The sequence below is a fragment of the Balaenoptera borealis genome, assembly GCF_965194805.1.
Source record: "Balaenoptera borealis genome assembly, chromosome: 12".
Lineage (NCBI taxonomy): Eukaryota > Metazoa > Chordata > Mammalia > Artiodactyla > Balaenopteridae > Balaenoptera > Balaenoptera borealis.
The window spans coordinates 59,189,383-59,216,106 of record NC_138869.1 but is presented as its reverse complement, the minus strand read 5'-3'; the positions used below and the strand labels follow the sequence as shown (position 1 = coordinate 59,216,106).

Here is a 26,724-nt window from a genome sequence, read left to right as displayed (position 1 = left end):
AGTTTTGTCAAAGATTTGGAAGTAGGAAATCATGGATGGAACCCTTTCCCAGGAAAATAATGGTGTTCAAAGGGACCCAGGACTTGGTACAGAAATAGAGATGGATTGACAAGTCTGTGGAGGGACTAGCTAGATTGTAGACTGTAACAAAAATGAAGGCACACAGGTGCATACCTCTTCAAAGGGTTACCTGTATGTAGGATTCACTTTCTCTTCCTTCCTTCTTGCAGTGAGCTGCTTAATGCATCCTTTTGGGTGGTTACCTAGTTGCCCTACAGTGTCCACCCTCTAAAGGTGAATGTGCCATAGGGCAGGAGATGTCTCTGCTGTAGAAGGATGTGTAAGACTACAAACATGCTTTCCAGGCCATTGGCTGGAGGCATTGAGTGAGTGTGGATTAAAGTACTTGGGGGTGGGGGTGGGGAAGGGGAGATTGTCCTTCCATTGATCCTCACACACTGAGGCCATCAACTCTGCTCTTCTGATGGAGGAATAGTTTACAGTTCCACCTGCCTGTAAGGCCAGAGCAAAGGGGGGGGGGGGGGGAAAGATGGGCACCCAGGAATAAAACCATAGTTTTGCCTACTGTGGGCTAGGATTGCAGAGCTATAATTAGAGTATTCAGTTACAGCTTGCTTCCATCATACTTACAGACTCAGTGGAATTGTTTTATCAATACCCTGGCCTGCTCCTGCGGCCACAATGCATTATACACTTACACATCCCACTGCTGTTGATGGCAGAGACACTTAGGGCCAAAGGTTCACATGAGACATATATTTTATATGTGTCCTTGAACAAGGGAAAGGAAAACTTTGCAAGATGATTCAAAGAGGTTAATCTATCCATTTACAGCCAAGCAGACTGCTCCCTAAATCTCTACAATATTATAATAAAATCATGGCTGGTTTAGTCGAAAACCTTGACAAATCAGTGAATTTCTTTAATCTCAATAAAGCATAATGATCTCTCTAAGCCCATTAAGTAATGATCCTGATCCTAATTTTGACTTTATTCAGTAGAAAGAAGCAATTTCTCTCATTTAAAAATCATTTGAACAGGGTGAGAAGGGAAGTGAGTTTTGGGATTTGAATTTGTGTTTGGTTTAATAAGACTCTCTGTGCACCATAACTGGAATAAGAAGTGTCCCATTTTCAAGCGGCATGCCACTAAGTATGTTGCTCCCTAAATTCGTCTGTCTTTTGTAATTGTCTTATTCTGCAGGGAAATGCCACTTGGGACCTAATTTCTTTTCCCTAGTCCTCACTTTTGTCGTTTGCTCTCAAAATGTACTGAGTTTGCCCCCACCTGGAAGAAATATTTGCTATCTTAGAACGCTAGCACTTCCTTTTCACCTTTTATGTGATACTAATTCCTCCCTATATTTTGTATTTAACTTAATGCGTTTCTATTATGCACAAAAACAGGAAAACAGAAAGATAGACTAATGCACACATAAATGTAGAATGCGGATAGTTTTACCATCATGCTGCTCAATGAGAAGGGACCTGACTCAGGTATTCAGCTCTGATGAACAGAGCTGTGCACACAAAACCATGCATATTATACTCAGTGAAAACATGCCATTTTGCATATGCTCACTGACGTAACCCCATGCATAAGAGGACCCTCCACTGTATTTAAATGTCTTTATCTATCCTACTAGACCATAAACTCCCTGACAGGAAGGGCCATGTCAGAGTATCTTGGTTTTCCCTGCAGCATCGAACACACTATCTTCTTTGCACATAGTAGATGTTTAGTAAATTAAGTAATAGTAATATATACCACATCGTCTTTATACAATGGACTATTACTCAGCCATAAAAAAGAATGAAATAATGCCATTGGCAGCAACATGGATGGACCTAGAGATGGTCATACTAAGTGAAGAAAGACAGAGAAAGACAAATGTCATATGATATCACTTATATGTGGAATCTAAAAAAAAATGATACAAATGAACTTATTTACAAAAGAGAAATAGACTCACAGACATAGAAAACAAACTTATAGTTACCAAAGGAGAAAGGGATGGAGGAGGGATAAATTAGGAGTTTGGGATTAGCAGATACAAACTAGTAGATATAAAATAGGTAAACAACAAGGACCTATTGTATAGCACAGGGAACTATATTCAGTATTCTGTAATAAACTATAAAGGTATATATATATGTGTGTGTATATATATATATATATATATATATATATTCAGAATATGTGTATTCTGAATTACTTTGCTGTACACCTGAAACTAACATAACATTGTAAATCAACTATATTTCAATTTAAAAATGATAAAAATTTTAAAATAAAAAATAAAATAAAATTAAGATCAAATAATAATAATAGGAAAGTCACATCATGGTTCAGAAGTGTCCCTCATAACAGGTCAATTCTATTCCAAAAACTGATGTCTTATTTTAGTGTTTCTGGCACTAGAATATCAGAATGTTTAGGTAATTAAGCTCAGAAGTCAGGGGAAGAGAATGAAGCAATCTGCTTCCTGTATGGTGGACCCTGTTACCCACCTTATTTGCCTCCGTTTGCTAAGTGTCTGAAGGCTGCAGCCCTTTGCATAAGTACAGACACTGTTCTTTTCTGTATAAAACCGTTCCATCCTTTCTCCAAAGATGCTTCAAAGTGGAGGTCATTTCAGATTTTAATGGTTTGGATTCTTTTCCCTCAAAATGAGCACTCTTGTCTTTGGCCTCTGCATTCTAGCAGGATTTGTCTTTTGCCTTTTTTTTTTTTTTTCCCCACACATGTAAGTTACGCTGTAGGACTATTGTATTGTAGCATCCTTGCTTCATTGTAATGGTCAGTCACAGGACATCAGTGCGAAAGGAAATACTGAAGAAATGATTGGGTTTCCTTGTTAGTCTGGTTTTACAAGCATACATGTAGCAAAGAATGTATCAGTGCTGTCCTTCAACTACCTCCTTTGATCAACATAATGCAGAGAACTAGGAAATCCAATAATAAGAGCAGACATTTGGCAGTCATTCAACAGTTTAGGGATGTACAAAAAAATCGAAATACAGATGCCTGGAGGCAGCCTTGAGTCCAGCAGACTTCCAGGAAGCCTGCAAATCACTCTTTCCTTCCTGCAGGCCACCTTCTCTCCGTGCTCTGGGCTCAGATGACAGCCGCAGAATATTCTTAAACCTAAGTAGAAAGAGGGGGGACTTATGGAAGGGCGATTCTTAAACATCTTCAACTGTTAAATTTGAGTGGAACTTCAGTGGAACCTGTGGTTCCTCGACAAAGTGTTCACTTCTGTTTAAAAATCGTATTTGACTCACATCTGGATCATCTTTGAAAGAAGTTGGGTGTTAACATCAAGCCGTCTGTGTTTCAAGTGGGCTTTTATGACAGTCATTCTGCAGAAATATGAAATGTCGTGTGAGATTACACTCTGAGAGCGAGTCTCACTCGGCTCATGCCACCACACATCTGAACCAGGAATTCTGGTTTGTATCATTTCCCCCACATAAAGAACCATCCAAAGTTGGTAAATATGTAAGCAGTTTACATAGAGAATTTAAGGATCCAGTTGCAACACAGAAGTATAAAATTAACTGTTAAACATGATAAAGATGATACCAAAGGGGAAATGTGGGGGAGGGATAAATTAGGCATTTGGGATTAACCTACACACACTAATATATATAAAGTAGATAACCAAGAAGGACCTACTGTATAGCACAGGGAACTCTACGCAATATTCTGTGATAATCTATATGGGAAAAGAATCTGAAAGAAAATGGGTATACGTATATGTATAACTGAATCACTTTGCTATACACCTGAAACTAACACAACATTGTAAGTCAACTATACTCCAATGTAAAATAAAAATTAAATTTTAAAAAAGATGATAAAGAGACTTTTAACAAAATTCAAACGAATTGTCACACAGGGGTCCAGCTGAATGGCAAAGGTCACAGAGAAGCTGCCTACAGATAACACTGAAGTAAACAAAAACAAAACGCTCTGGCAGTACCATTGTTTGTAGAACTCTGTCATAATTTCTTAATATATATATTTTTTCTTCTTTTTATAAAGTCACCAGGCTTGTAGTGCAATAAAAATAACAAAACTTTAAATTAACACACCAAGTTTAAAGCATTTCAGGAAAGTATTGATTAGCTCTGCCAATGGAGTGAGTGCATTTGGCGAATGACCTAATTAGCATGGAGATGGTTCTTTCTTACTGCTCTCTGCTTCCCGCTAATTGCAGAACTGCTGGCCTTATCCCCCTGACAAGGAAGGAAAACAAGGACAGGGGTGTGTGGAGAAAACAGTGACATTCAGTTTTCATTCATTTGAACCTGCTGCCAAGCTTAATTATATAATTGAGGCAGACCAATGGCCTTTCAGTCACTCGGGCTGGTGTTTCCAATGGGTCCCATTTTATGGAGGATTTTAGCAGTTACCATAAAGCATTATTAGCTGGAGCTGAACTAATCTCCCTACCTTGCCCCTCACCAGATGTAGGTACAGAGGTTTCTGCTCCCAGGCTTGATGATTTGTAGTTAAGGAAAGCAAATTGAAACCAAATTGGAGTTGCTTTATTCCTTCGTAAAGGCATCATTATTCTCTAGGGGCAGCTTCGTATTTAACTTTGTTTCTTTCTGATTGCGATGTAGTATATGCTGTCACAGAAAACTCAAGAATGCAATGTTTATTTCCAGAATTGTGGTGTTTTTTTTGGGGGGGGGTGCTTGAGACATTTTACCTCTGCTCATTCATTTTAATTGGTGAAAGTAAGTTTGTATGAAAAACACAGAAGTCAGTGAAACGTTGATTCTTTATTTATAACTTTGCTTCCCAGGAGCCTTCAGGAGAGGAGATATTTTGTACTTAGGGGCCGCTCTCCTTGCTGGCATGATGGCTCTTTGGAAAGACACTCTTCTCGAAGTTCACCCATAACTTCCCCAATTCAGACAAGGCTCAGGGTGTCTCCTGCCCTCACAAAGATTTCTTCTGTTTGGATTGGAGTTCTGCCCTGGAGAACAGCATCTTGATTTTGTAATATCCTGTGTGATGCGCGTAGTGGAAAAAATGGAGGAAGCCACACTGTGATAGAGGCCGAGAGTCATGAAATCCTTGGTGGCGTCACTGGGTGGCAACGTGGCTAAGCCAGAACAGTGGCTGCTTGGCATTTATATTGTTCTTTAGAGTCAAAATGTATTAACAGAAATTTTTATTAGTTAATCTCCACTGTAGTCCCATGAAGTAACTTAGCATCTTTTAAACATGGTTTCAATTAATTTCGACAAATGTCTATTTAAGCTCAGGCTATGTCCCAGAAACAAAGATATACAAAGAAATAACGCCTGGTAACTGAGACTGCTCTTTTTTTCTTCCTTCCAGTTAAAATGGGCAAAGGGCAAAGTCCCTCTTTTAGCAAAGGACAGCACTTCATTCATGTTCTAGAACCCCTCACAATTCCACCTTCTCAGGAACATTGCCCTATAAATTATTCCCTTATCTGCCTGAAGCTTTAATCTCTTGACTTCTGCTTGATCTTTCTTATCAACATTCAAAAGTGCCAAGAACAGTATCTATCTCATAGTAGGGGCAACAAATAAATATTTGTTGAATAACTTGAATGAATATTCAGCAGTACTGTACCCTGGCTTCACACTGAAACCAGCCGGGGAATAGACACACACGTGTGTGTGCAGACACCTTGGCCACATTCCCAAAGACACTGATTTCATTTTCCTGGGGGTGAGGAATGAGCACTGGTCATTTTTTTAGCTCCCAAAGTGCATCTAGCATGCAGCTAAGGTTGAAAACCATAGCATCTCCTATCTCACAAGCAACAAACACAAATAGCTCCTTTGACCTCATATCCTCCTCGAGCTAAAGCTGGCTATTAATTCTCCTTCCCAGCAGCGTAATGGCAAAGAAGACTGTAAATACTCTCTTTACCTCCCTGTCTTAGTCTCGCTCTTCAACTACTCAAGCAGACTTCAGTGGCCTCCACTGGCCTGTAGCCAAGCATGAAAAGAAGTCCATGATACACACTACTGTATATAAAATAAATAACAAAGGCCTATCTATAGCACAGGGAACTATACATTACAGTGTCTTGTAATGGCTTATAATGGAAAAGAATCTGAAGCTGTACACCTGAAACTAACACAATATTATAAATCAATTCTAGTTAAATAAAGAAGTCCATGCTCCTAAAGCATTGGGTCTCTCAAGCTCCGATATTGCTCTCACTCTCAGTGGCATTTGACACCGTCAGTCTCTCTCTCCTGCTTGGGAAACTTTCTTACCTTGGCTATGAGATATCTTATTCCCTTTGTATTTCCTTCTTTCCCTCTGATTCTCCTTCAGCCTCCTTTGCAATCTCATTTTCCAATCTGACACTTCAGTGGTGAAGTTCAGGCTCCAAACCTGGGCTCTTTGTTTCTACTTACACCAGGCACTTTTGTCTTTTTCTGTTTCTGTAAATCATATCTTCATGCTGTTGATCTCCTAGTTTATATTTCCAATCTTATTCCCTTTTCTGAGCACCAGCCTAATATATCCAGCTGCTATTTGACATTTTTACTTAGACGTCTCACAGGCATTTCTGGTTCACCATGCCTCAAACCAATATTTTAATTTTCCCTCTCCCCTGTTGGCTCCTCCTCCCAGCTCCCCATTTCTGTAAATCACATCTCCACCCACCCATTGGCTTATGCTGAAAAAGCAGTAGTAACCCTTGTCACCTGTATCTCCCCTACTCCCAACCAGTCCATCCATCACTGGATCCTGTTAATTCTGCCTCCAGAATGTAACTCAGACCATCCATTGCATCCTGTCCGCTTCATGGCCAGCTGTCATTTGTCCAGATTGCTGTAGTAGCCCCTAAGTTATCTCCCTGATTCCACTCTTGCTCCCTGCCTCCCCCAAAACCAATACTATCTTTAAGACAAGCCAGCTAGAGTGATATTTTAAGAAATGCAGGTCATCCCATGCCACTGCTTCCTTAAAACTTTCAATAGTGAACAATCAGTCATCAGATTCTGTGGTATATGATCCCATTTACTTTCAGGGAAGGCATACCAATTTGTAATTATAGATTCATTTGTATGGTTATTTGTTTTATGTCCATCTCCCAACTCAACTATAAGCTGCATAAGGGTGGGAACTGGGTTTTTTTGTTTTGTTTTCACTACTCTATACCCTGTACCTGGCAAAATGCCTGACATAGAATTTCCTTATTGAACGAAAGAATGAGCCTGCGAACAGATGAGGAAGACTGACCAAAGCATGAGGTGGGAGGGGTGCCTTGTCAAACCTCATGTAGCCCGTTCTGCTGAGAACTCAGCCACCCCATGAATAAGTGTACTGACTGAATGAGCTGGGTTGAATTCTTTTATGGGATTGTTTTATTTCATGTGCTAACCTCAGAGTCTAAGGGATTTTCAAGAATTGTGTCCTCTCTCTGGTGGGTTTCAGGGGCTTCTAGAAATAGTTTGCAAAGTAAGATTATAAAGCAGTTCATAGTACAGTATATTTGGAAAGGGCCTTTGTGGACTTTGCTTCACATCCTGGCTCTACTGATTAAGCAGCTCATGATTTAGGACCAGTCTTGTCACCTGGCTTAAGCTTCAGTTTCTCTATGTATATACGTGAACAGGCATGAGGACAGTAGTACATGTATTATTAGCATTTCATCAGGTGTCAACACATCACCCACTCAGGGCAGTTGCTGGAACATAGGAGATAAAGTCTGCATTTTAGTTTTATCTTCCTCTCCCCCTAACTCTACTTCTTGACTTATTTTGTTCTTTTTCCTCTTTTTCTTTCTGCTTTTTCCCTCATCTTACTCATCTTAGTGGGTGGTAATACTCATATTAGTCACATAGTTTGAATTTTGTGGGAAGAAAGGAATTAGCAATACTGACAGAGCAGGCTTCCTTTTGGATTCGAAATACAAACTTCCCAGCTTCTCTGCCTAGCTTTTCAAGAGCATTTGATGGTACACTGATGTGTAACAAGTTCATTTTAGGTTAACATGCTGGGAGGGAGAAAAAGAAGAAGAGATTCAAGGGGAGAAAATTAAAAAGTTAATTACAAGAAACAACTTGGTAATTGAATTCCCTTTCACTCTGGTTATTTTAGTAGGGGGGGGCGTGGTCACAGTACATGGTTAGTAGGTTTGCCTTAGCAGTTCCCCTCAAAACTTCTAAATGAGAAAAATATTGGAATACAGAGCAAATCCCTGCCTGACAGCTGAGGAGAGGAGCAGGATACGTATGGTGGGCATTGAGTGCCAAACACTCATTCTTGAGCATTTTTATTTTGAAATATTCTTGGCAGCTGAAATTACTGTTAGGCTAAGCCCTGAACTAATATCAGCTATTTTATGGGTATGCAAAATCCCCTTTTCATTTATTCTGTTTTACTGGCTGTTTCTTTGGCCTCACTCTGTACACACACGCACACACATAGGCACACAATCAGAGAACAGTATAGGCAACTCTTGTACCCTTTTCAGATTATACTTAAGTAACAAATAAGTGACATGGGTCTTTGTTTCTTATTTTTAAAAGACGCTTGAATATTTATCTATTTACTCACTCTTTATCACAGGTTCCTTAACAGTCAAATCATTTATTTAGGATGTTATGTTTGAGAGAGATGAGGTCTGTAATGAATTGACACAGGCTCGGAAATCAACTGCAACTAGTTTCAAACCTCCCTGGACTCATTCACAACCTTCATTCATTCATGTAGTCAACATGCATTTATTGAATGCCTACTGAATACCAGAAACTGTTGAGGTTGCTTGTACTAACTTCATGCTGGTTCTATCATGGCTTTTATTACCGTCAGTTTTTTTTGAGGTTTAGAAAATTAACTTTCGAGATAAACTTTTCTGTATTTTTCAGCATTTTGTGTTCCTCGTTCTTGCAGCAAATCCACTGAAGAAAGAAGAACATGGTTAAATAATATATTACCTTACTCACCAAATTAGTCTAAATCAGCTTGCTGATTACATAGCCAATCTCAAAAGCAACCTCTAGAAAATAAGTGAGTTACTATTTTATGTTGAATGATATTGTGGTATCTTTCCTGACACATTAAGGGCCATAGATTGAGGTCTATGGTTCAAGCAGGGTCATGAGTGCAAGTCTGACCACAAACACACATTCTATTGGTGTGACAGAGATGCAGCTATTTGTGAGTACTAACCAGGGCCTTTGTGTTTTCACAGGGTATGGTTTTGTAGATTTTGACAGTCCGGCAGCTGCACAGAAAGCGGTAGCATCTCTCAAGGCAAATGGCGTGCAGGCACAAATGGCCAAGGTAAGAATGGTGTTTCGATTCTGATTTTTTTTTTCTTTTGTGATCATATATTTTTCCACTGCCATGAGCTGAATCGAATTGGAGTTTGCAACAATTTGGATTATGTTTACTTGTTAGGGAAAATAAGAAACCCCATGATAGACTTGGCTTGGAAGAATCTGGCTAGTTTATTTCATTAATTCTTTGTGTATATTTATTAATGTTCTCCTTTATTATGGTAACCTCATTAGTGATTTAAAGGCACTTGTGAAGTGCTCTGTTTTACCCCAGACCAGAGCGGTGTGTGTATGCGCATGTGTGTATCTGGGGCTTTCACCAGTAAACGGTTTTGGAGGAGTACAGTTCTCAGTAAGATGTCTTTGATAAACTACGTGTTGAAAACTCGCTCACTCTCATGCTGCGGAGAGCCAATCACTGAATGATGGGGTGGTCTGATCTGCGCAGGGAAATAAGTTTAACACAAATGTATGTTGTCTGTATTGCTAGAATTTCACTTTGGCCTTTATAAATAGAGTTTTCTTAGATAATAATTTCCTAAATATTAATAATTTTCAATATGCTGTGATTGTTTTGTAAAACAAGTAGTCTGGAACTTTCTACCTGAAATTATAATGCATTTTTGTATTCAAGAAAACAAATAAAATCATTTATAATAGTTTTATATCCTGATTGCAGTGGTAATTACAAGAATCTACACATATGATAAAGTGACATGCACACATATTGTGCACACAATGTCAACTTCCTGGTTTTGATATTGTACTAAAATTATGTAAGATATAACCTTTGAGGAAACTGGGTGGAGGGTACAGGGGATCTCTCTATACTATCTTCCTGTAAATCTATGATTATTTCCAAATAAAAAGTTTAAAAAATTAGTTATAACATAGGGATGCTTGGTACATATTTGTTTCAAAATAATGGTCATTTTGGACCATTAATTATTCACATGCAACTTAAGTTTCTGATTACTATCAGTGAATGTGTTGATCTTTGGATTCTCAAAAGTTAGGTAGAAAAGCCAATAGATCTTGAAATCCTGATCTAATGCTTTTATGCCATATTTATGTATACACTTACTCTTAACTATTCCCACAGAGAGCTGAGTTATATTGACTAAGTTGTCAAATTTTTGGTCATTTGGATTTTGTTATCATTGCTGAAATTCTCTGATGACATTTTCCAGTTTCAGCATCCAATAACTAGAGGTGGTATATTTGGTTTTCTTCATCTTCAGTTGTCTTCTAGCAAGCTGATACCTCCCCTATCTGTTAACCTTTTGTTGTGGGTCACTTCCCGTAGAGATTACTTTGGTGGACTCATTGCCCTTCATGACACCTTAATTGTTTTTCAAGGTGGGATAAATTAGAATTTGAAATCTTTCAGCTGTGTATTTCTCATCATGATTGTGCCTGGAAGTTTTGAATTTGGTCATGAACTAAGATTGATGAAGTTAATCTTTGTAATTAATAAGGGAATTACGTACATGTCTTGGTTTAAAGGTTACTTGACAAGAGTCAAGTTACTTGGCCACTTAAGTAGTGGCTTCTTACGCCCAGCAAACAAGTGATGAAATACAGTGGTTAGGTGTATGCAAAATATAAATTGAATTTCAACTGGAAGGCAGAACCTATTGACAAGAAAATGATGAAAAACATGCTCAAGAAAAACCCTTGTTATTGACATATCTTTGGTCTAGTCTATGGATACACTGCCAAATTTTGGAAAACACTAGATTGTGGCAGTTTAGAAATAATAATTACAGTCTGTATAATCTCCACTGTTTCAAACGTCCTCAGAACACACACACACACACACACACACACACACACACACACACAGTGTTATTTGTTGGATAAAAACCACTTTTATCTTGCGCAAGAGGAAAAGAAAGTTGTCTTTGGTTTTATAACTACTTAGTATCCATTGTGAATATTTTCCCTCTGTTTCTGAGCATTTTGGTACACAAGGAATCTCTCTCTCTCTCTCTCTTTCTCTTTATTTTTCACATACACACACACACACCAACCACTGACATCTCATCTAGACAGGAAACTATCAAAGGGAAAATATTTTAAAGAGCTTCTAAAAAATCATTAATTATAGTCAGCATCTTGACCCTTGCCCATGCCCACTATTCACAGTAAGGAGATTCCAACTGGGATGCTTAAAGGCACTTATTTTATTTCTGGAGTTGCTTACAGATCTCTACCTTATCAATTATGCTGTCTGTGGAGGAGATTCTTATTCCCTTTTTCCTCACTGATTTTGAATCTAAAGCCCAGAGCTGTAGATCCACATCTGCCTACTGGAAAACTTTCAGCAGTAAATGACTCTGTAATTGAACTACTCAGAAGCAAATAAATAGCCTCCCTTTGACAATGAAATGGAACAAGCTTGACCACCTGCATTAGTAGATTTCTCACTGCGCCATTGGATTTCATGGCCTTTTTCCCTTTGTCCTGGTGATAATTGTTTATTATCATATATACCTGCAGTCTGCAAGGTGTGGGAAACTTGCACTATATTTTTTGCCATTTAAGTATCTACTGAATTGCCGCCTGCATCCTTGTTCTTATCAATATCCTACTATGCAGTCTGTGGGGCCAGATTTTAATGACTCCAGGATTTTCGAGCAAAAATGCCACAAATAACCTAGGTTCCCAATAGCAACCTGGGGTAAACATGAAACGCTCCAAGTGAATCACTTTATTTAGCTAACTTACTCCAATGTGTGCATATGAAAAATTCAACTGATTTGTCAACCAGGAGGAATTAAACAATAAATCATCCAGTAAGTGGTAATTGATTAATAATGTATAACCATTAACACAGACTAACATTTTCTGTGTACTTGCTGTTCTGCCAGAAAGGGTTTTTAGGGATCAAAGGATGTTTCTTTTAGGAGAGCAGATTTAAAATATTTTATTAATACATAGTGATTAAGAGCATAGGTTTGGAGGGAGATAAACTTGACCTTGAATCCTGGCTCTCATACCACCTGGCTGTGAGACCTTGTCTAAGTTATTTAAATACCTCTGAAATTCTCCAATAATAATACTTAGTTTATAGGACTGCTGTGAAAATTAACTAAAAATAAACACAAAGAATTTAGTATAGTGTTTAGATTACAATTCAATACGTTAATTATTCAATAAATATCGTTATGCATTAAATTCAAATCTGTTACTGAACTTGCTGTAAATCCTGATGTGTGCTCTAAGTGTTACTTTATTTAAAAAGTTTTCTGAGAAATACAATCAGTAGGATCAATCAACAAACATTTTTATTGCTTGCTAAGTGCCAGGCACTGTGCTAGGTGTTGGAGAATCAACACCGAATAAAACTTCTTTCTTATTCTGGATTTTCAGCATATGATTTATCTCCTGGGATTGCTACGGCTCTGGATTGAAAATGTTGGTTGTTGCTACTCCTGCCAATTTTAGGGAATTTAGAAGATAGTCATTTGCCAAGGAATATGTCTCAAGCATAAAGGGAAAAGAGCTGAGAAAAACCAACTAATGATAGCTTACCTTGTAGGTGTTTATGTTACTCATTAATAAGAAAGCTGTAGATAAGCAATGAAGGGCAAATGTTTTGGGTGCCATCAAGGGTCAAGGCTGCTCTGTGATTCTTTATACGTGGCTTTCATCCATACATTTACATGTTCTTTTCTAAAGTGCCACTTATTATATCCACACTTAAGCCAGGAAAAAGAAAAGGGCAAAAGGCTGAAGGATCATAAGGCTGATTCTGAAGTTTTAAAAGCTTTTCCAGAATCCTAGCTCAGGAACTTATGTTTACATCTCAATGGCCAAAACTGAGTCATATGGTTTCCCCCTTAGCTGCAAGAGATTCTAGGATGATGAGCATTTTAGCTTCTTGGCCTATGGTAGAGAAAATTAAGAGTCGTTTATTTCCCTTGCTCTCCAACATACACAAACGCGTTCTTCTCATTTATACATTTTGGGTGACATGCATTCTTTCTTTCCTGAAGGGAGCCCACCTCAAAGCCTCACCCTGTAATCACATCTGGGGATGACATCATCTCCAACAGACCCAGACTCAGCTGCTCCTCTTGGCTTAGCAACTCATAGCTTTAAAAAACAAGTTATCTGTCTGTACTCCCATGATATAGAACGACAGAGAAACAACAGGAAGCATGAATCCAAGGGAAAACTACCACTTGGGAATAGAGAGAATGGAAAACAGACAGAAATCACTGTTACTAATACATATCAAATTCTGCTGGGCAGGAGTAGAATTCTTGGTTTGTCAGTGTAGGATGTTCCTTGGTTAACCAGTTGCATCACCCATGTCTGCCATCCAGATGGGTCTTCCTTGCCCACTATTCCCCAGGGTCTCATGGTGGCCTCCCTGGAGGGCCGCATAGTTTTAGAAACTGAGTTTTCCTGGATGTAAATTTGGAGGCTCTGGAATGGCTCTACAGTCACCAATTATCACCAGCCAAGCCTTGAGTAAACTCAAGCTTAGCAGGCCTCTTTCTTATTTGCTTTCTGTCAATTCCAAGCATGAGAAAACAGAATACATCTCTTTCCCCCACAGGGAAGGAGTCACCCCCTCCTCAGGGCCATTAGATAAGGCTTTATCAGGTCTACAACAAAGACCACCATTCCAGTCACTAAAGGCGGTTCACCCCACTGTGGGATATGTAGAAGAAATCAAAGTCAAGTGATCACCAAAGAGACCAAGTATCCAAGAGGATTTCAGACCATCGGGAATAATATAAAGATATTGTGTCAACCATTAGGATAATAAAATAATACCATGTCAACCATTGTAGAGAACCAGATTGGTACCAGAGGAAAGGAATTCTTTTTTATAAATCAATGACCTTAATAATAGTTCTTTTGGGGAAAAAATCATTTATTTTGAGATCATTAAAAAATCAATGAATATAGGAAAATAAATTCTGTAAATTCAAATATGTGTATGCATACAATTAATTTTTAAAAATGCATCACCTCTGTGGAGTCCTAACAGTTATATTCCAGTAGGAGAATTTTAGCTAATGAAGGAAGGACCTATTCCATAGAATACTCTAGACTTTTTTTCTGAAGTTCAACCACTAGCCTCATGATGTTGTCTATCAAAGCTATTCTTCTGAATGTAGAGGCACATACCAGACTTCCTCAGCCATATTCTTTCGGCCTATGACAATATTAATATTGCTTTTACTCTGGTTTTATTGCTTGGCTTTTATCATTTCCAGGTATATGAGAGTAAGCAGGCTATTTGGTGTCCAAGGGTCACTACATGGGTGGGGCCTGCTGGTAAACCAGCCAAACAAGGAAGTTTCTCAAAGGCTTTCATGTAGGAAGGAGAGAGGCATTGTTCAAGGGAAATTTCAGTAACCATGGAAGATGTTGCTTCCTGTGACTGGGTGGAAAAGTCAATCAATACATTTTATTTATTCCTAAGTATTGCATTCTTTTTGATGCTAATGTGAATGGGATTGTTTTCCTTATTTCTTTTTCAGCTATTTTGTTGTTAGTGTATAGAAAAACAACTGATTTCTGTATGTTGATTTTTGTATCCTGCAACTTTACTGAAGTCATTTATTAGTTCAAACAGTTTTTTAGTGGAGTCTTAGGGATTTCTGTATATAACATCGTATCATCTGTAAACAAAGACAGTTTTACTTGTTCCTTTCCAATTTGGATGCCTTTTCTTTTTCTTGCTTAATTGCTCTGTCTAGGACTTCCAGCACTGTGTTCAAGAAGAGTGGTGAGTGTGCCCACCTGTGTCTTTTTCCTGATCTTAAAGGAAAAACTTTGAACCTTTATCATTGAGTATGATGTTAGCAGTGGGCTTGTCATATATGACCTTTATTATGTTGAAGTATGTTCCTCCTATACCTAATTTGTTTAGAGTTTGCCATGAAAGGATGTGTATTTTATTATTGCTATAAACTTCTCTTAGAACTGCTTTTTTGCATCCATTGAGTTTTGGCATGCTGTGTTTCTCTTCCTGTTTTTTTCAAGATATATTTTTTTATTCTACTTTTGATTTCTTCTTTGACCCATTGATTTTTCAGGAGTATGTCGTTTAATTTCTACATATTTGTGAATTTTTCAGTTTTCCTTCCATTACTGACTTCTAGTTTCATAACACTGCAGTTGAAAAATATACTTGGTATGATTTCAGTTTTCTTAAATTTACTTAGATTTATTTATTTATCTGACCTATCCTAGAGAATGTTTCTTGTGTGCTCGAGAAGAATGTGTATTCTGCTATTGCCAGATGGAATGTATTTGTTCTATATTTGTCTGTTAGGTCCATTTGGACTAAGGTATACTTTAAGTCAGTGTTTCCTTATTGATTTTCTGTCTGGATGATCTATTTGTTGTTGAAAGTGGGATAATATAGTCCCCTACTATTATGGTATTGTACCTATTTCTCCCTTCAGAAATTAGCATTTGCTTACTATAATGTTGGTGCTTTGATGTCAATGCATATATATTCATGAATGTTACATATTCTTGATGAATTGACCCCTATTTATCATTATACAATGACCTTCTTTGTCTCCTGTTACTATTTTTGACTTAAAGTTTACTTTGTCTGGCATAAGTATAGGTATTCCTGTTCTCTTGATTTCACTTGCATCAAATATATTTTTCCATCCCTGCACTTTGAGAATATGTGTGTCCTTAAAATTGAAATGAATCTCTTGTAGGCAGCAGTTAGCTAGGTCTTTTAATCCATCCAGCCACTCTATGCCCTTTGATTAGAGAATTTAAACCACTTACATTTATAGTAATTATTGATAGGTAAGGACTTACTGTCATCTTATTAATTGTTCTAGCTGTTTTGTAGTGCCCTTGTTCCTTTCTTCTTCTCTTGTTGCCTTTCTTTGTGAATTGATGATTACCTGTATTGGTATGTTTTCTTTCCCTTTTCTTTATCTTTTGTATATCTACTGTAGGTTTTGCTTTGCTTTGAAGCTTACATAAAATATCTTATAATAGTCTATTTTATCCTGATAAAAACTTAACCTCACTCGCACACAAAAACTTTTTCTCCCTTCCTTTTATATTTTTGATGTCACAATTTACCTCTTTTTATGTGGTGTATTCATTAACAAATTACTATAGATATAGATGTTTTTAATATCTTTGTTCTTTGACTTTTATACTAGAGTGAAGTGGTTAACACACCACCATATTATAGTATTATTCTAAATTTGACTATATGCTTACTTTTACCAGTGCAGTGTATATATTCATATGTTTTCATGCTACTTTCATTTCAGCTTGAAGAACCCCTTTGTGCATTTATTGAAAGACAAGTCTAGTAGTGATGAACTCCCTCAGCTTTATTTTGTGAGGAAATCTTTATCTCTCCTTCATTTCCAAAAGACAACTTTGCCAGTATAGAGTATTCTTGACTGGCAGGTTTTTATTTCTTTTACTACTTTGAATATATTTTCCTTCTCTCTCCTGGCCTGTAAGATTCCTACTGAGAAATTTGCTGATAGCCTTATCAGGGTTACCTTGTAAATTACAAGATTCTTTTCTCTTTCTGCTCTTAAGATTCTCTTTGTCTTTGATTTTTGACAGTTTCATTATAATGTGTCTTAAAGAAGATCTTTTAATGTAAGTTTGTTAGGTGACCTGTGAGCTTCATGAACTTGAGTATCCAAATCTTTCCTCAGATTTGGGGAGGTCTCCATCATTCTTTCTTTTTTTTTTTTTCTTTTCTTTTTGAATTTTATTTTTTTATACAGCAGGTTCTTATTAGTTATCCATTTTATACATATTAGTATGTATATGTCAATCCCAAACTCCCAATTCTTCACACCACCACCACCCCCACCACTTTCCCCCCTTGGTGTCCATACTTTTGTTCTCTACATCTGTGTCTCAATTTCTGCCCTGCAAACCATTTCATCTGTACCATTTTTCTAGGTTCCACATATATGTATTAATATACAATATTTGTTTTTCTCTTTCTGACTTACTTCACTCTGTATGTCAGTCTTTAGATCCATCCACATCTCTACAAATGACTCAATTTTGTTCCTTTTTATGGCTGAGTAATATTCTATTATATATATGTACCATACCTTTAACCATTCATCTGTCACTGGGCATTTAGGTTGCTTCTATGTCCTGGCTATTGTAAATAGTGCTGCAATGAACATTGGGGTGCATGTGTCTTTTTGAATTATGCTTTTCTCTGGGTATATGCCCAGTAGTGGGATTGCTGGGTCATATGGTAATTCTATTTTTAGTTTTTTAAGGAACCTCCATACTGTTCTCCATAGCAGCTGTATCAATTTACACTCCCACCAACAGTGCAAGAGTGTTCCCTTTCCTCCACACCCTCTCCAGCATTTGTTGTTTGTAGATTTTTTGATGATGCCCATTCTAACTGGTGTGAGGTGATACCTCATTGTAGTTTTGATTTGCATTTCTCTAATAATTAGTGATGTTGAGCAGCTTTTCATGTGCTTCTTGGCCATCTGTGTGTCTTCCTTGGAGAAATGTCTATTTAGGTGTTCTGTCCATTGTTGGGTTGTTTGTTTTTTTAATATTGAGCTGCGTGAGCTGTTTATATATTTTGGGGATTAACCCTTTGTCCGTTGATTTGTTTGCAAATATTTTCTCCCATTATGAGGGCTGTCTTTTCGTCTAGTTTGTAGTTTCCTTTGCTGTGCAAAAGCTTTGAAGTTTCATTAGGTCCCATTGGTTTATTTTTGTTTTTATTTCCTTTACTCTAGGAGGTGGATCAAAAAAGATCTTGCTGTGATTTATGTGAAAGAGTGTTCTTCCTATGTTTTCCTTTAAGAGTTTTATAGTGTCTTTGTCTCTCATTAAGGTCTCTAATCCATTTTGAGTTTATTTTTGTGTATGGTGTTAGGGAGAGTTCTAATTTCATTCTTTTACATGTAGCTGTCCAGTTTTCCCAGCACCACTTATTGAAGAGACTGTCTTTTCTCCATTGCATATCCTTTCCTCCTTTGTCATAGATTAGTTGACCATAGGTGCATGGGTTTATCTCTGGGCTTTCTATCCTGTTCCATTTATCTATATTTCTGTTTTTGTGCCATTACCATATTGTCTTGATTACTGTAGCTTTGTAGTATAATCTGAAGTCAGGGAGTCTGATTCCTCCAGCTCTGTTTTTTTCCCTCAAGATTGCTTTGGCTATTCGGGGTCTTTTGTGTCTCCACACAAATTTTAAGATTTTTTGTTCTAGTTCTGTAAAAAATGCCATTGGTAATTTGATAGGGATTGCATTGAATCTGTAGATTGCTTTGGGTAGTATAGTCATTTTCACAATGTTGATTCTTCCAATCCAAGAACATGGTATATCTCTCCATCTGTTTGTATCATCTTTAATTTCTTTCATCAGTGCCTTATAGTTACCTGCCTACAGGTCTTTTGTCTCCCTAAGTAGGTTTATTCCTAGGTATTTTATTCTTTTTGTTGCAATGGTAAATGGGAGCATTTCCTTAATTTCTCTTTCAGATTTTTCATCATTAGTGTATAGGAATGCAAGAGATTTCTGTGCATTAATTTTGTATCCTGCAACTTTACCAAATTCATTGATTAGCTCTAGTAGTTTTCTGGTGGCATCTTTACAATTCTCTATGTATAGTATCATGTCATCTGCAAACAGTGACACTTTAACTTTTTCTTTTCCAATTTGGATTCCTTTTATTTCTTTTTCTTCTCTGATTGCCATGGCTAGGACTTCCAAAACTATGCTGAATAATAGTGGTGAGAGTGGACATCCTTGTCTTGTTCCTGATCTTAGAGGAAATGCTTTCAGTTTTTCACCATTGAGAATTATGTTTGCTGTGGGTTTGTCGTATATGGCCTTTATTATGTTGAGGTGGGTTCCCTCTATGCCCACTTTCTGGAGAGTTTCTATCATAATGGGATGTTGAATTTTGTCAAAAGCTTTTTCTGCATGTATTGAGATGATCATGTGGTTTTTCTTCTTCAGTTTATTAATATGGTGTATCACATTGATGGATTTGGGTATATTGAAGAATCCTTGCATCCTTGGGATAAATCCCACTTGATCATGGTATATGATCCTTTTAATGTGTTGTTGAATTCTGTTTGCTAGTATTTTGTTGAGGATTTTTACATCTATATTCATGAGTGATATTGGTCTGTAATTTTCTTTTTTTGTAGTATCTTTGTCTGGTTTTGGTATCAGGGTGATGGTGGCCTCATAGAATGAGTTTGGGAGTGTTCCTTCCTCTGCAATTTTTTGGAAGAGTTTGAGAAGGATGGGTGTTAACTCTTCTCTAAATGTTTGACAGAATTCACCTGTGAAGCCATCTGGTCATGGACTTTTGTTTGTTGGAAGATTTTTAATCACAGTTTCAATTTCGTTACTTGTGATTGGTCTGTTCATATTTTCTATTTCTTCCTGGTTCAGTCTTGTAAGGTTATACCTTTCCAAGAATTTGTCCATTTCTTCCAAGTCATCCATTTTATTGGCATAGCATTGCTTGTAGTAATGTCTTAGGATGCTTTGTATTTCTGTGGTGTCCGTTGTAACTTCTCCTTTTTCATTTCTAATTTTATTGATTTGAGTCCTCTCTTTCTTTTTCTTGATGAGTCTGTAATGGTTTATCTATTTTGTTTATCTTCTCAAAGAACCAGCTTTTAGTTTTATTGATCTTTGCTATTGTTTTCTTTGTTTCTATTTCATTTATTTTTGCTGTGGTCTTTATTATTTCCTTCCTTCTACTAACTTTGTGTTTTGTTTGTTCTTCTTTCTCTAGTTCCTTTAGGTGTAAGGTTAGATGGTTTATTTGAGATGTTTGTTGTTTCTTGAGGTAGGATTGTATTGCTATAAACTTCCCTCTTAGAACTGCTGTTGCTGCATCCCATAGGTTTTGGATCATCGTGTTTTCATTGTCACTTGTCTCTAGGTATTTTTTGATTTCCTCTTTGATTTCTTCAGTGATCTCTTGGTTATTTCGTAACATATTGTTTAGCCTCCATGTGTTTGTGTTTTTTACTTTTTTTTCCCTATAATTGTTTTCTAATCTCATAGAGTTGTGGTCAGAAAAGATGCTTGATATGATTTCAATTTTCTAAAATTTACTAAGGCTTGATTTGTGACCCAAGATGTGATCTATCTTGGAGAATGTTCCATGCGCACTTGAGAAGAAAGTGTAATCTGTTGTTTTGGATGGGATGTCCTATAACTGTCAATTAAATCTATCTGGTCTATTGTATCATTTAAAACTTGTGTTTCCTTATTAATTTTCTGTCTGGGTGATCTGTCCATTGGTGTAAGTGAGGTGTTAAAGTCCCCCACTATTATTGTGTTACTGTCAATTTCCTCTTTTATATTTGTTAGCAGTTGCCTTATGAATGGAGGTGCTCCTATGTTGGGTGCATAAATATTTACAATTCTTATATCTTTTTCTCAGATTGATCCCTTGATCATTATGTAGTGTGCTTCCTTGTCTCTTGTAACATTCTTTATTTTAAAGTCTACTTTATCTGATACAAGTATTGCTACTCCAGCTTTCTTTTGATTTCCATTTGCATGGAATATCTTTTTCCATCCCCTCACTTTCAATCTGTATGTGTCCGTAGGTCTGAAGTGGGTCTCTTGTAGACAGCATATGTGTGGGTCTTGGTTTTGTATCCATTCAGAGAGCCTGTGTCTTTTGGTTGGAGCATTTAATCCATTCACATTTAAGGTAATTATCGATATGTGTGTTCCTATTACAATTTTCTTAATCGTTTTGGGTTTGTTTTTGTAGATCATTTTCTTCTCTTGTGTTTCCCACTTAGAGAAGTTCCTTTAGCATTTGTTGTAGAGCTGGTTTGTGGGTGCTGAATTCTCTTAGCTTTTGCTTGTCTGTAAAGCTTTTGATTTCTGCATCAAATCTGAATGAGATCCTTGCCAGGTAAAGTAATTTTGGTTGTAGGTTCTTGCCTTTCATCACTTTAAATATATCATGCCACTCGCTTCTGGCTTGTAGAGTTTCTGCTGAGAAATCAGCTGTTAACCTTATGGGAGTCCCCTTGTATGTTATTTGTTGTTTTTCCCTTGCTGCTTTCAGTAATTTTTCTTTTTCTTTAATTTTTGCTAGTTTGATTACTATGTGTCTTGGTGTGTTTCTCCTTTGGTTTATCCTGTATGGGACTCTCTGAGCTTCCTGGACTTGGGTGGCTATTTCCTTTCCCATGTTTGGGAAGTTTTTGACTATAATCTCTTCAAATATTTTCTCTGGTCCTTTCTCTCCCTCTTCTCCTTCTGGGACCCCTGTAATGCAAATGTTGGAGTGTTTAATGTTGTCCCAGAGTTGTCTTAGGCTGTCTTCCTTTCTTTTCATTGTTTTTTCTTTATTCTGTTCCATGGCAGTGAATTCCACCATTCTGTCTTCCAGGTCACTTATCCGTTCTTCTGCCTCAGTTATTCTGCTATTGATTCCTTCTAGTGTATTTTTCATTTCAGTTATTGTGTTGTTCATCTCTGTTTGTCCTTTAATTCTTGTAGGTCTTTGTTAAATATTTCTTGCATCTTCTCGATCTTTGCCTCCATTATATTTCCGAGGTCCTGGATCATCTTCACTATCATTATTCTGAATTCTTTTCCTGGAAGGTTGCCTATCTCCACTTCATTTAGTTGTTTTTCTGGGGTTTTGTCTTTTTCCTTCATCTGTTACATAGACCTCTGCCTTTTCATATTGTCTATCTTTCTGTGAATGTGGTTTTTGTGCCACAGGCTGCAGGATTGTCATTCTTCTTGCTTTTGCTGTCTGCCCTCTGGTGGCTGAAGCTTTCTAAGAGGCTTGTGAAAGTTTCCTGATGGGAGGGACTGGTGGTGGGTAGAGCTGACTGTTGCTCTGGTGGACAGAGCTCAGTAAAACTTTAATCCGCTTGTCTGCTGATGGGTGGGGCTGGGTTCCCTCCCTGTTGGTTGTTTGGCCTGAGGTGACCCAACACTGGAGCCTACCTGGGCTCTTTGGTGGGGCTAATGGCAGACTCTGGGAGGGCTCACACCAAGGAGTACTTCCCAGAAGTGTTGCTGCCAGTGTCCTTGTCCTCACGGTGAGCCACAGCCACCCCCCGCCTCTGCAGGAGACCCTCTAACACTAGCAGGTAGGTCTGGTTCAGTCTCCTATGGGCTCACTGCTCCTTCCCCTGGGTCCCGATGTGCACACTACTTTACGTGTGCCCTCCAAGAGTGGAGTCTCTGTTTCCCCCAGTCCTGTCTAAGTCCTGCAGTCAAATCCCGCCAGACTTCAAATTCTGATTCTCTAGGAATTCCTCCTCCTGTTGCTGGACCCCAGGTTGGGAAGCCTGACGTGGGGCTCAGAACCTTCACTCCAGTGGGTGGCCTTCTGTAGTATAGTGTTCTCCAGTTTGTGAGTCACCCACCCAGCAGTTATTGGATTTGATTTTATTATGATTGTGCCCTTCCTACCGTCTCATTGTGGCTTCTTCGTCTTTGGATGTGGGGTATCTTTTTTTGGTGACTTCCAGTGTCTTCCTGTTGATGATTGTTCAGCAGTTAGTTGTGATTCCGGTGCTCTCACAGTAGGGAGTGAGAGCACATCCTTCTACTCCGCCATCTTGAACCAATCTCTCCATCATTATTTCTTTGAATAAGCATTCTGCCTCCTTCTCCTTCTCTTCTCCTTCTGGGACTTCAGTAACTTGCGGATTGTTTTTCTTGATGGTAATCCATTGTTCACTTATTCTGTCTTTACTTTTTAGTCTTTTTTCTTTCTTCTGGATAATTTCACAAGCCCTGTCTAATTCACAGTTCAGTTTCACAGATTCTTTCTTCTGCTTGACACATTCTGCTGCTGGTAGTCTCTACTGCATTTCATTTCATTTATTGTATTCTTCAACTCCAGAATTTCTGTTTGGTTCTTTTTAAGTGGTTTTTATACCATTGTTTTCTCACTTTGTTCATGTATTATTTTCCAGGTTTCACTTTATTGTCTTTCTGTGTTTTCTTTTGGATCAGTGATCTCCTTTAAAAGAGCTATTTTGAATTTTTTATTGGATAAATTGCAGATGTCCATATTGTTGGGATTGGAGATTATTGTGACCCTTTAGTGACGTCATGTTTCCTGGATTTCTCATGTTCCTTGACGTTGTCTATTGCTGTCTTTGCATTTGAAGTGGCAGTCACCTCCTCTAGTCTTTACTCTCTGATTATGGGAGAGAAGTACATTCCCTCAGCCCTGCTAGGGATTCTGAGGCTTTCTTGGACTTTCTGTGGATATAGCTGCCCACGCTTCTTGCTCCCTCTTTTGGCAGAGCTCTCAAGCTTGTTGCCTTCTTTTGATCCTACAACACACTACCTGGGTGCTGACATCCTCTCTTTTGCTTTCTCCAGGGTGAGGCTAAAGCTCAAGTCTGTGGTGTCTTCCTGGCCTGCAGGTTCAGGTTTACTTTCTATGTGTGCTCACTAGCCATCTTCCAAAACTCACTCTTATCACCACCAGGAGTGCGCAGTTTGGGGGTGGGTGTGGATGAGATACTCAGAGTTATGGGCCAGGCAGGGTGTCCCTAGTGCCTTGCAAGTGGACTTTTGATGGAGTTCACAGTGCCGTTAGTAGGATCCTCATCCCTTTAACACCCTTTGAAATTCCTATCTGCCACTCTCCCAGCCTCTTTCATACCCCAGTCATGGAGCTCAATAATCTGGATGTGACAAGGGAGAAATTTAGTGTCCCCCACAGCTGGGGAAGCTGGGCATTCACACACATGCTCATCCTCCTTCTTGGGTGACATCACAGGGCAAGATGGTCTCTCTTGGCACGAAACTGTGCCACCTTGGGGGAAGGCTGGCATGAATAAAGTCAAACTTTTTCTCTCACCCTGTCCAGTACATCCAAACTTGTATTCTTTGGCTCCAACTGTGTACTGGAACTTTTTGACTGGAAACCTGGACTTCAATAAAGGCTCTCTCATTTGTGAGTGATTGTCTAAGACATTGTTCTCAGGGGCTCCAGGACTATAGCTGAGAGGGACTGGTGCCAGTTCATGAGCCCCTGCAGCATCTACAGCTGGGATTGGGCTCTGTATTCCTTTTACCTGATGCAGAGCTGGGTGAGACTCCTTCCAGGTCCTTTGCTAGATCTCACAGCTCTTGCAAAGCTGGATCTCACAGGCACTTTTGTCTGTGGATGGATGCCAAATTGTTGTTGAGAGGGTGATATGGGTGAGGGATATCTTACTTGGTCATGTTGTGACGTCACTCTCTGGCTATTTAATTTCTAAAGTGAAAAAGCAGACTGGACAAAAATCATTAATGCAGTGGACTTCTGAATCTTTTAGAGTTTCTGACTTACATAGTAGTAACTTAATGAATTTTTTTGAATGAAAGAATGAATGAACAAATGAATAACCAGGGTTGTTTATTATAATAATTTTCAACTCTGATAAATCCTTGTGACCTTAAACTAACTTTTACTCTGCAATATTCCTTTAATTCATTTCCCAACCAGTTATCTGGGAGGACGTAATTCCTGAGTTCACCAAAAATGGTTCAAGGTAATCATTCCAACTATGGATTGGGGGTGATGGTGGTTATTGGATACGATGGACATCTTTGTTTCTTAAGAAGATATATGCCAGGGATTTGAAAATGAAGATGAGTAGCTCTTACATTTTAAAAACCTTAAGGAAATTGGGTATGCAATTGCATATGCATCCATGCATGCACACACATACATCTACAAAATACTTATTTATTTTTATTTTTTTAACATCTTTATTGGAGTATAATTGCTTTACAATGGTGTGTTAGTTTCTGCTTTATAACAAAGTGCATCAGCTATACATACACATAAATCTCCTCCCTCTTGCGTCTCCCTCCTACCCTCCCTATCCCACCCCTCTAGCTGGTCACAAAGCACTGAGCTGATCTTAAAGGTGTTTAATTAACATCATTTTCCCATGCAATTACTCAATAAATACAAAAATATTTGACAGCTTCACAGCCTGTCTACCCTTTGCTTGAAAATGGAGCTTAAAGTTAAGTAATAACAAAATTAAATAATAGGCCTCTGCAGTCTCTGATTTTCTGTGCATCACATGATTTGAGTCACTTCAGTATTTATGGGAACTATTCATGAATGCATTACACAGGGGAGAGATAGAAATTTGAGTGTTGTGAATGAGCTAGCATCATACCCAGCTGGACTCCTTCCCCCCCAACTCTAGGATACACGTTTTACCCACTACTTGAATTAATCAACCACACCATGAAACTCAGGGTCTCCTGGCCAAATCAGTTGGGGTTGACATTCCAACTACGTGAGCACATCTGCTCATGCTCCATATATATCTAAGAAGTATTCCAAACAAAAAGGAAATGTTCAACTACAGGAAAATAGTGAAATTCAAAACAAATACAGACTTTCTTTCCCTACTGAAATTTTTTTTTTTTCTTAATATCTCTGGAAAAGTGACTTAAGCAACTTCTTGTGCCTTTCAATAAAAGAAACTTTTAGGTGAAGCGATACTAAGGGCTTATTTTCTCATACTGATAAATAACTTTTATCCTTTTTTTTCTCATACTGATGAAAGACTTTAGACTTTTAGGATCCATTTGGGAATAATATTTTTATGTCAGACATAGACTGTCTTCCCTGTTATTTACATTTAAGATAATTGAAGAGAACTGCTTGATAAGCCCAGTGCAAAAGGAATTTTACATAAAGATATTTACTAATTCGAAGGTAAATTGCTCGAGAAGTGATAGACTTTGCTGAAATCATTATTATTCAAAAGTATAATTCATATTCCGTAAGAATAATGGCATATTGTAGGGGTACTGACATTCACATATGTATTCTTAGGGATCTGGCTTTAGAAGGAACCCTGGTCAGTTATTTGTGTAAGAAATTACACCAATTTTTAAAGATACAATATCAAACAAAATAAGAGTATTTTTGTTGGAGAATACTTTGGTGTTGAATACAACACACAAAAGTCTGTATTCTAAACTCCCAGAAAATAAAAATTCTGATTTACTAATGTGGAAGTCATTCAAAGTATCTACCCAGTTCTGGCTTCATAATCCCTGAAGTAGCTACTCCAAATTCCCCCATGAAATATACAAGATAGAAGAAAAAATAACCAATACATAACTTTGAAAAACCAAGATTAACAGAAAACAAATTTCTAGAAACACTCAAGAATACCATATTCAATACTGACACCTTGGAGCAGAACTGAGATTCTTAACACCCCACTACCTTATTATTAATTAGTTTTTACAACTAAGTCTAGTTTTCCTTGGTTCTCTCCTTGCTTAGCTTCTAGAAGAAGGTATTACATGCAAACACACAAACAAGCCCACATCACACACAGCATGTTGTCAAATACCGGCATCTTCTATTGTGATTGTCCTTGCTGAGCATCATATTCA

General features: G+C 37.9%; 1 protein-coding gene across 11 annotated transcripts in view; it reads left to right on the top strand.

Moving 5' to 3' along the window:
* The window catches only part of RBMS3 (RNA binding motif single stranded interacting protein 3), a gene marked incomplete at its 3' end in the record, with an annotated part of 720,886 nt that overhangs the window by 310,518 nt on the left and 383,644 nt on the right, over window positions 1–26,724 (top strand). For all 11 annotated transcript variants that reach the window (XM_082348670.1, XM_082348666.1, XM_082348665.1 and 8 more), the window contains exon 4: window positions 9,230–9,321. In XM_082348670.1, the coding sequence (XP_082204796.1) occupies window positions 9,230–9,321 (92 nt within the window). The remainder of the gene's footprint in view (window positions 1–9,229; window positions 9,322–26,724) is intronic.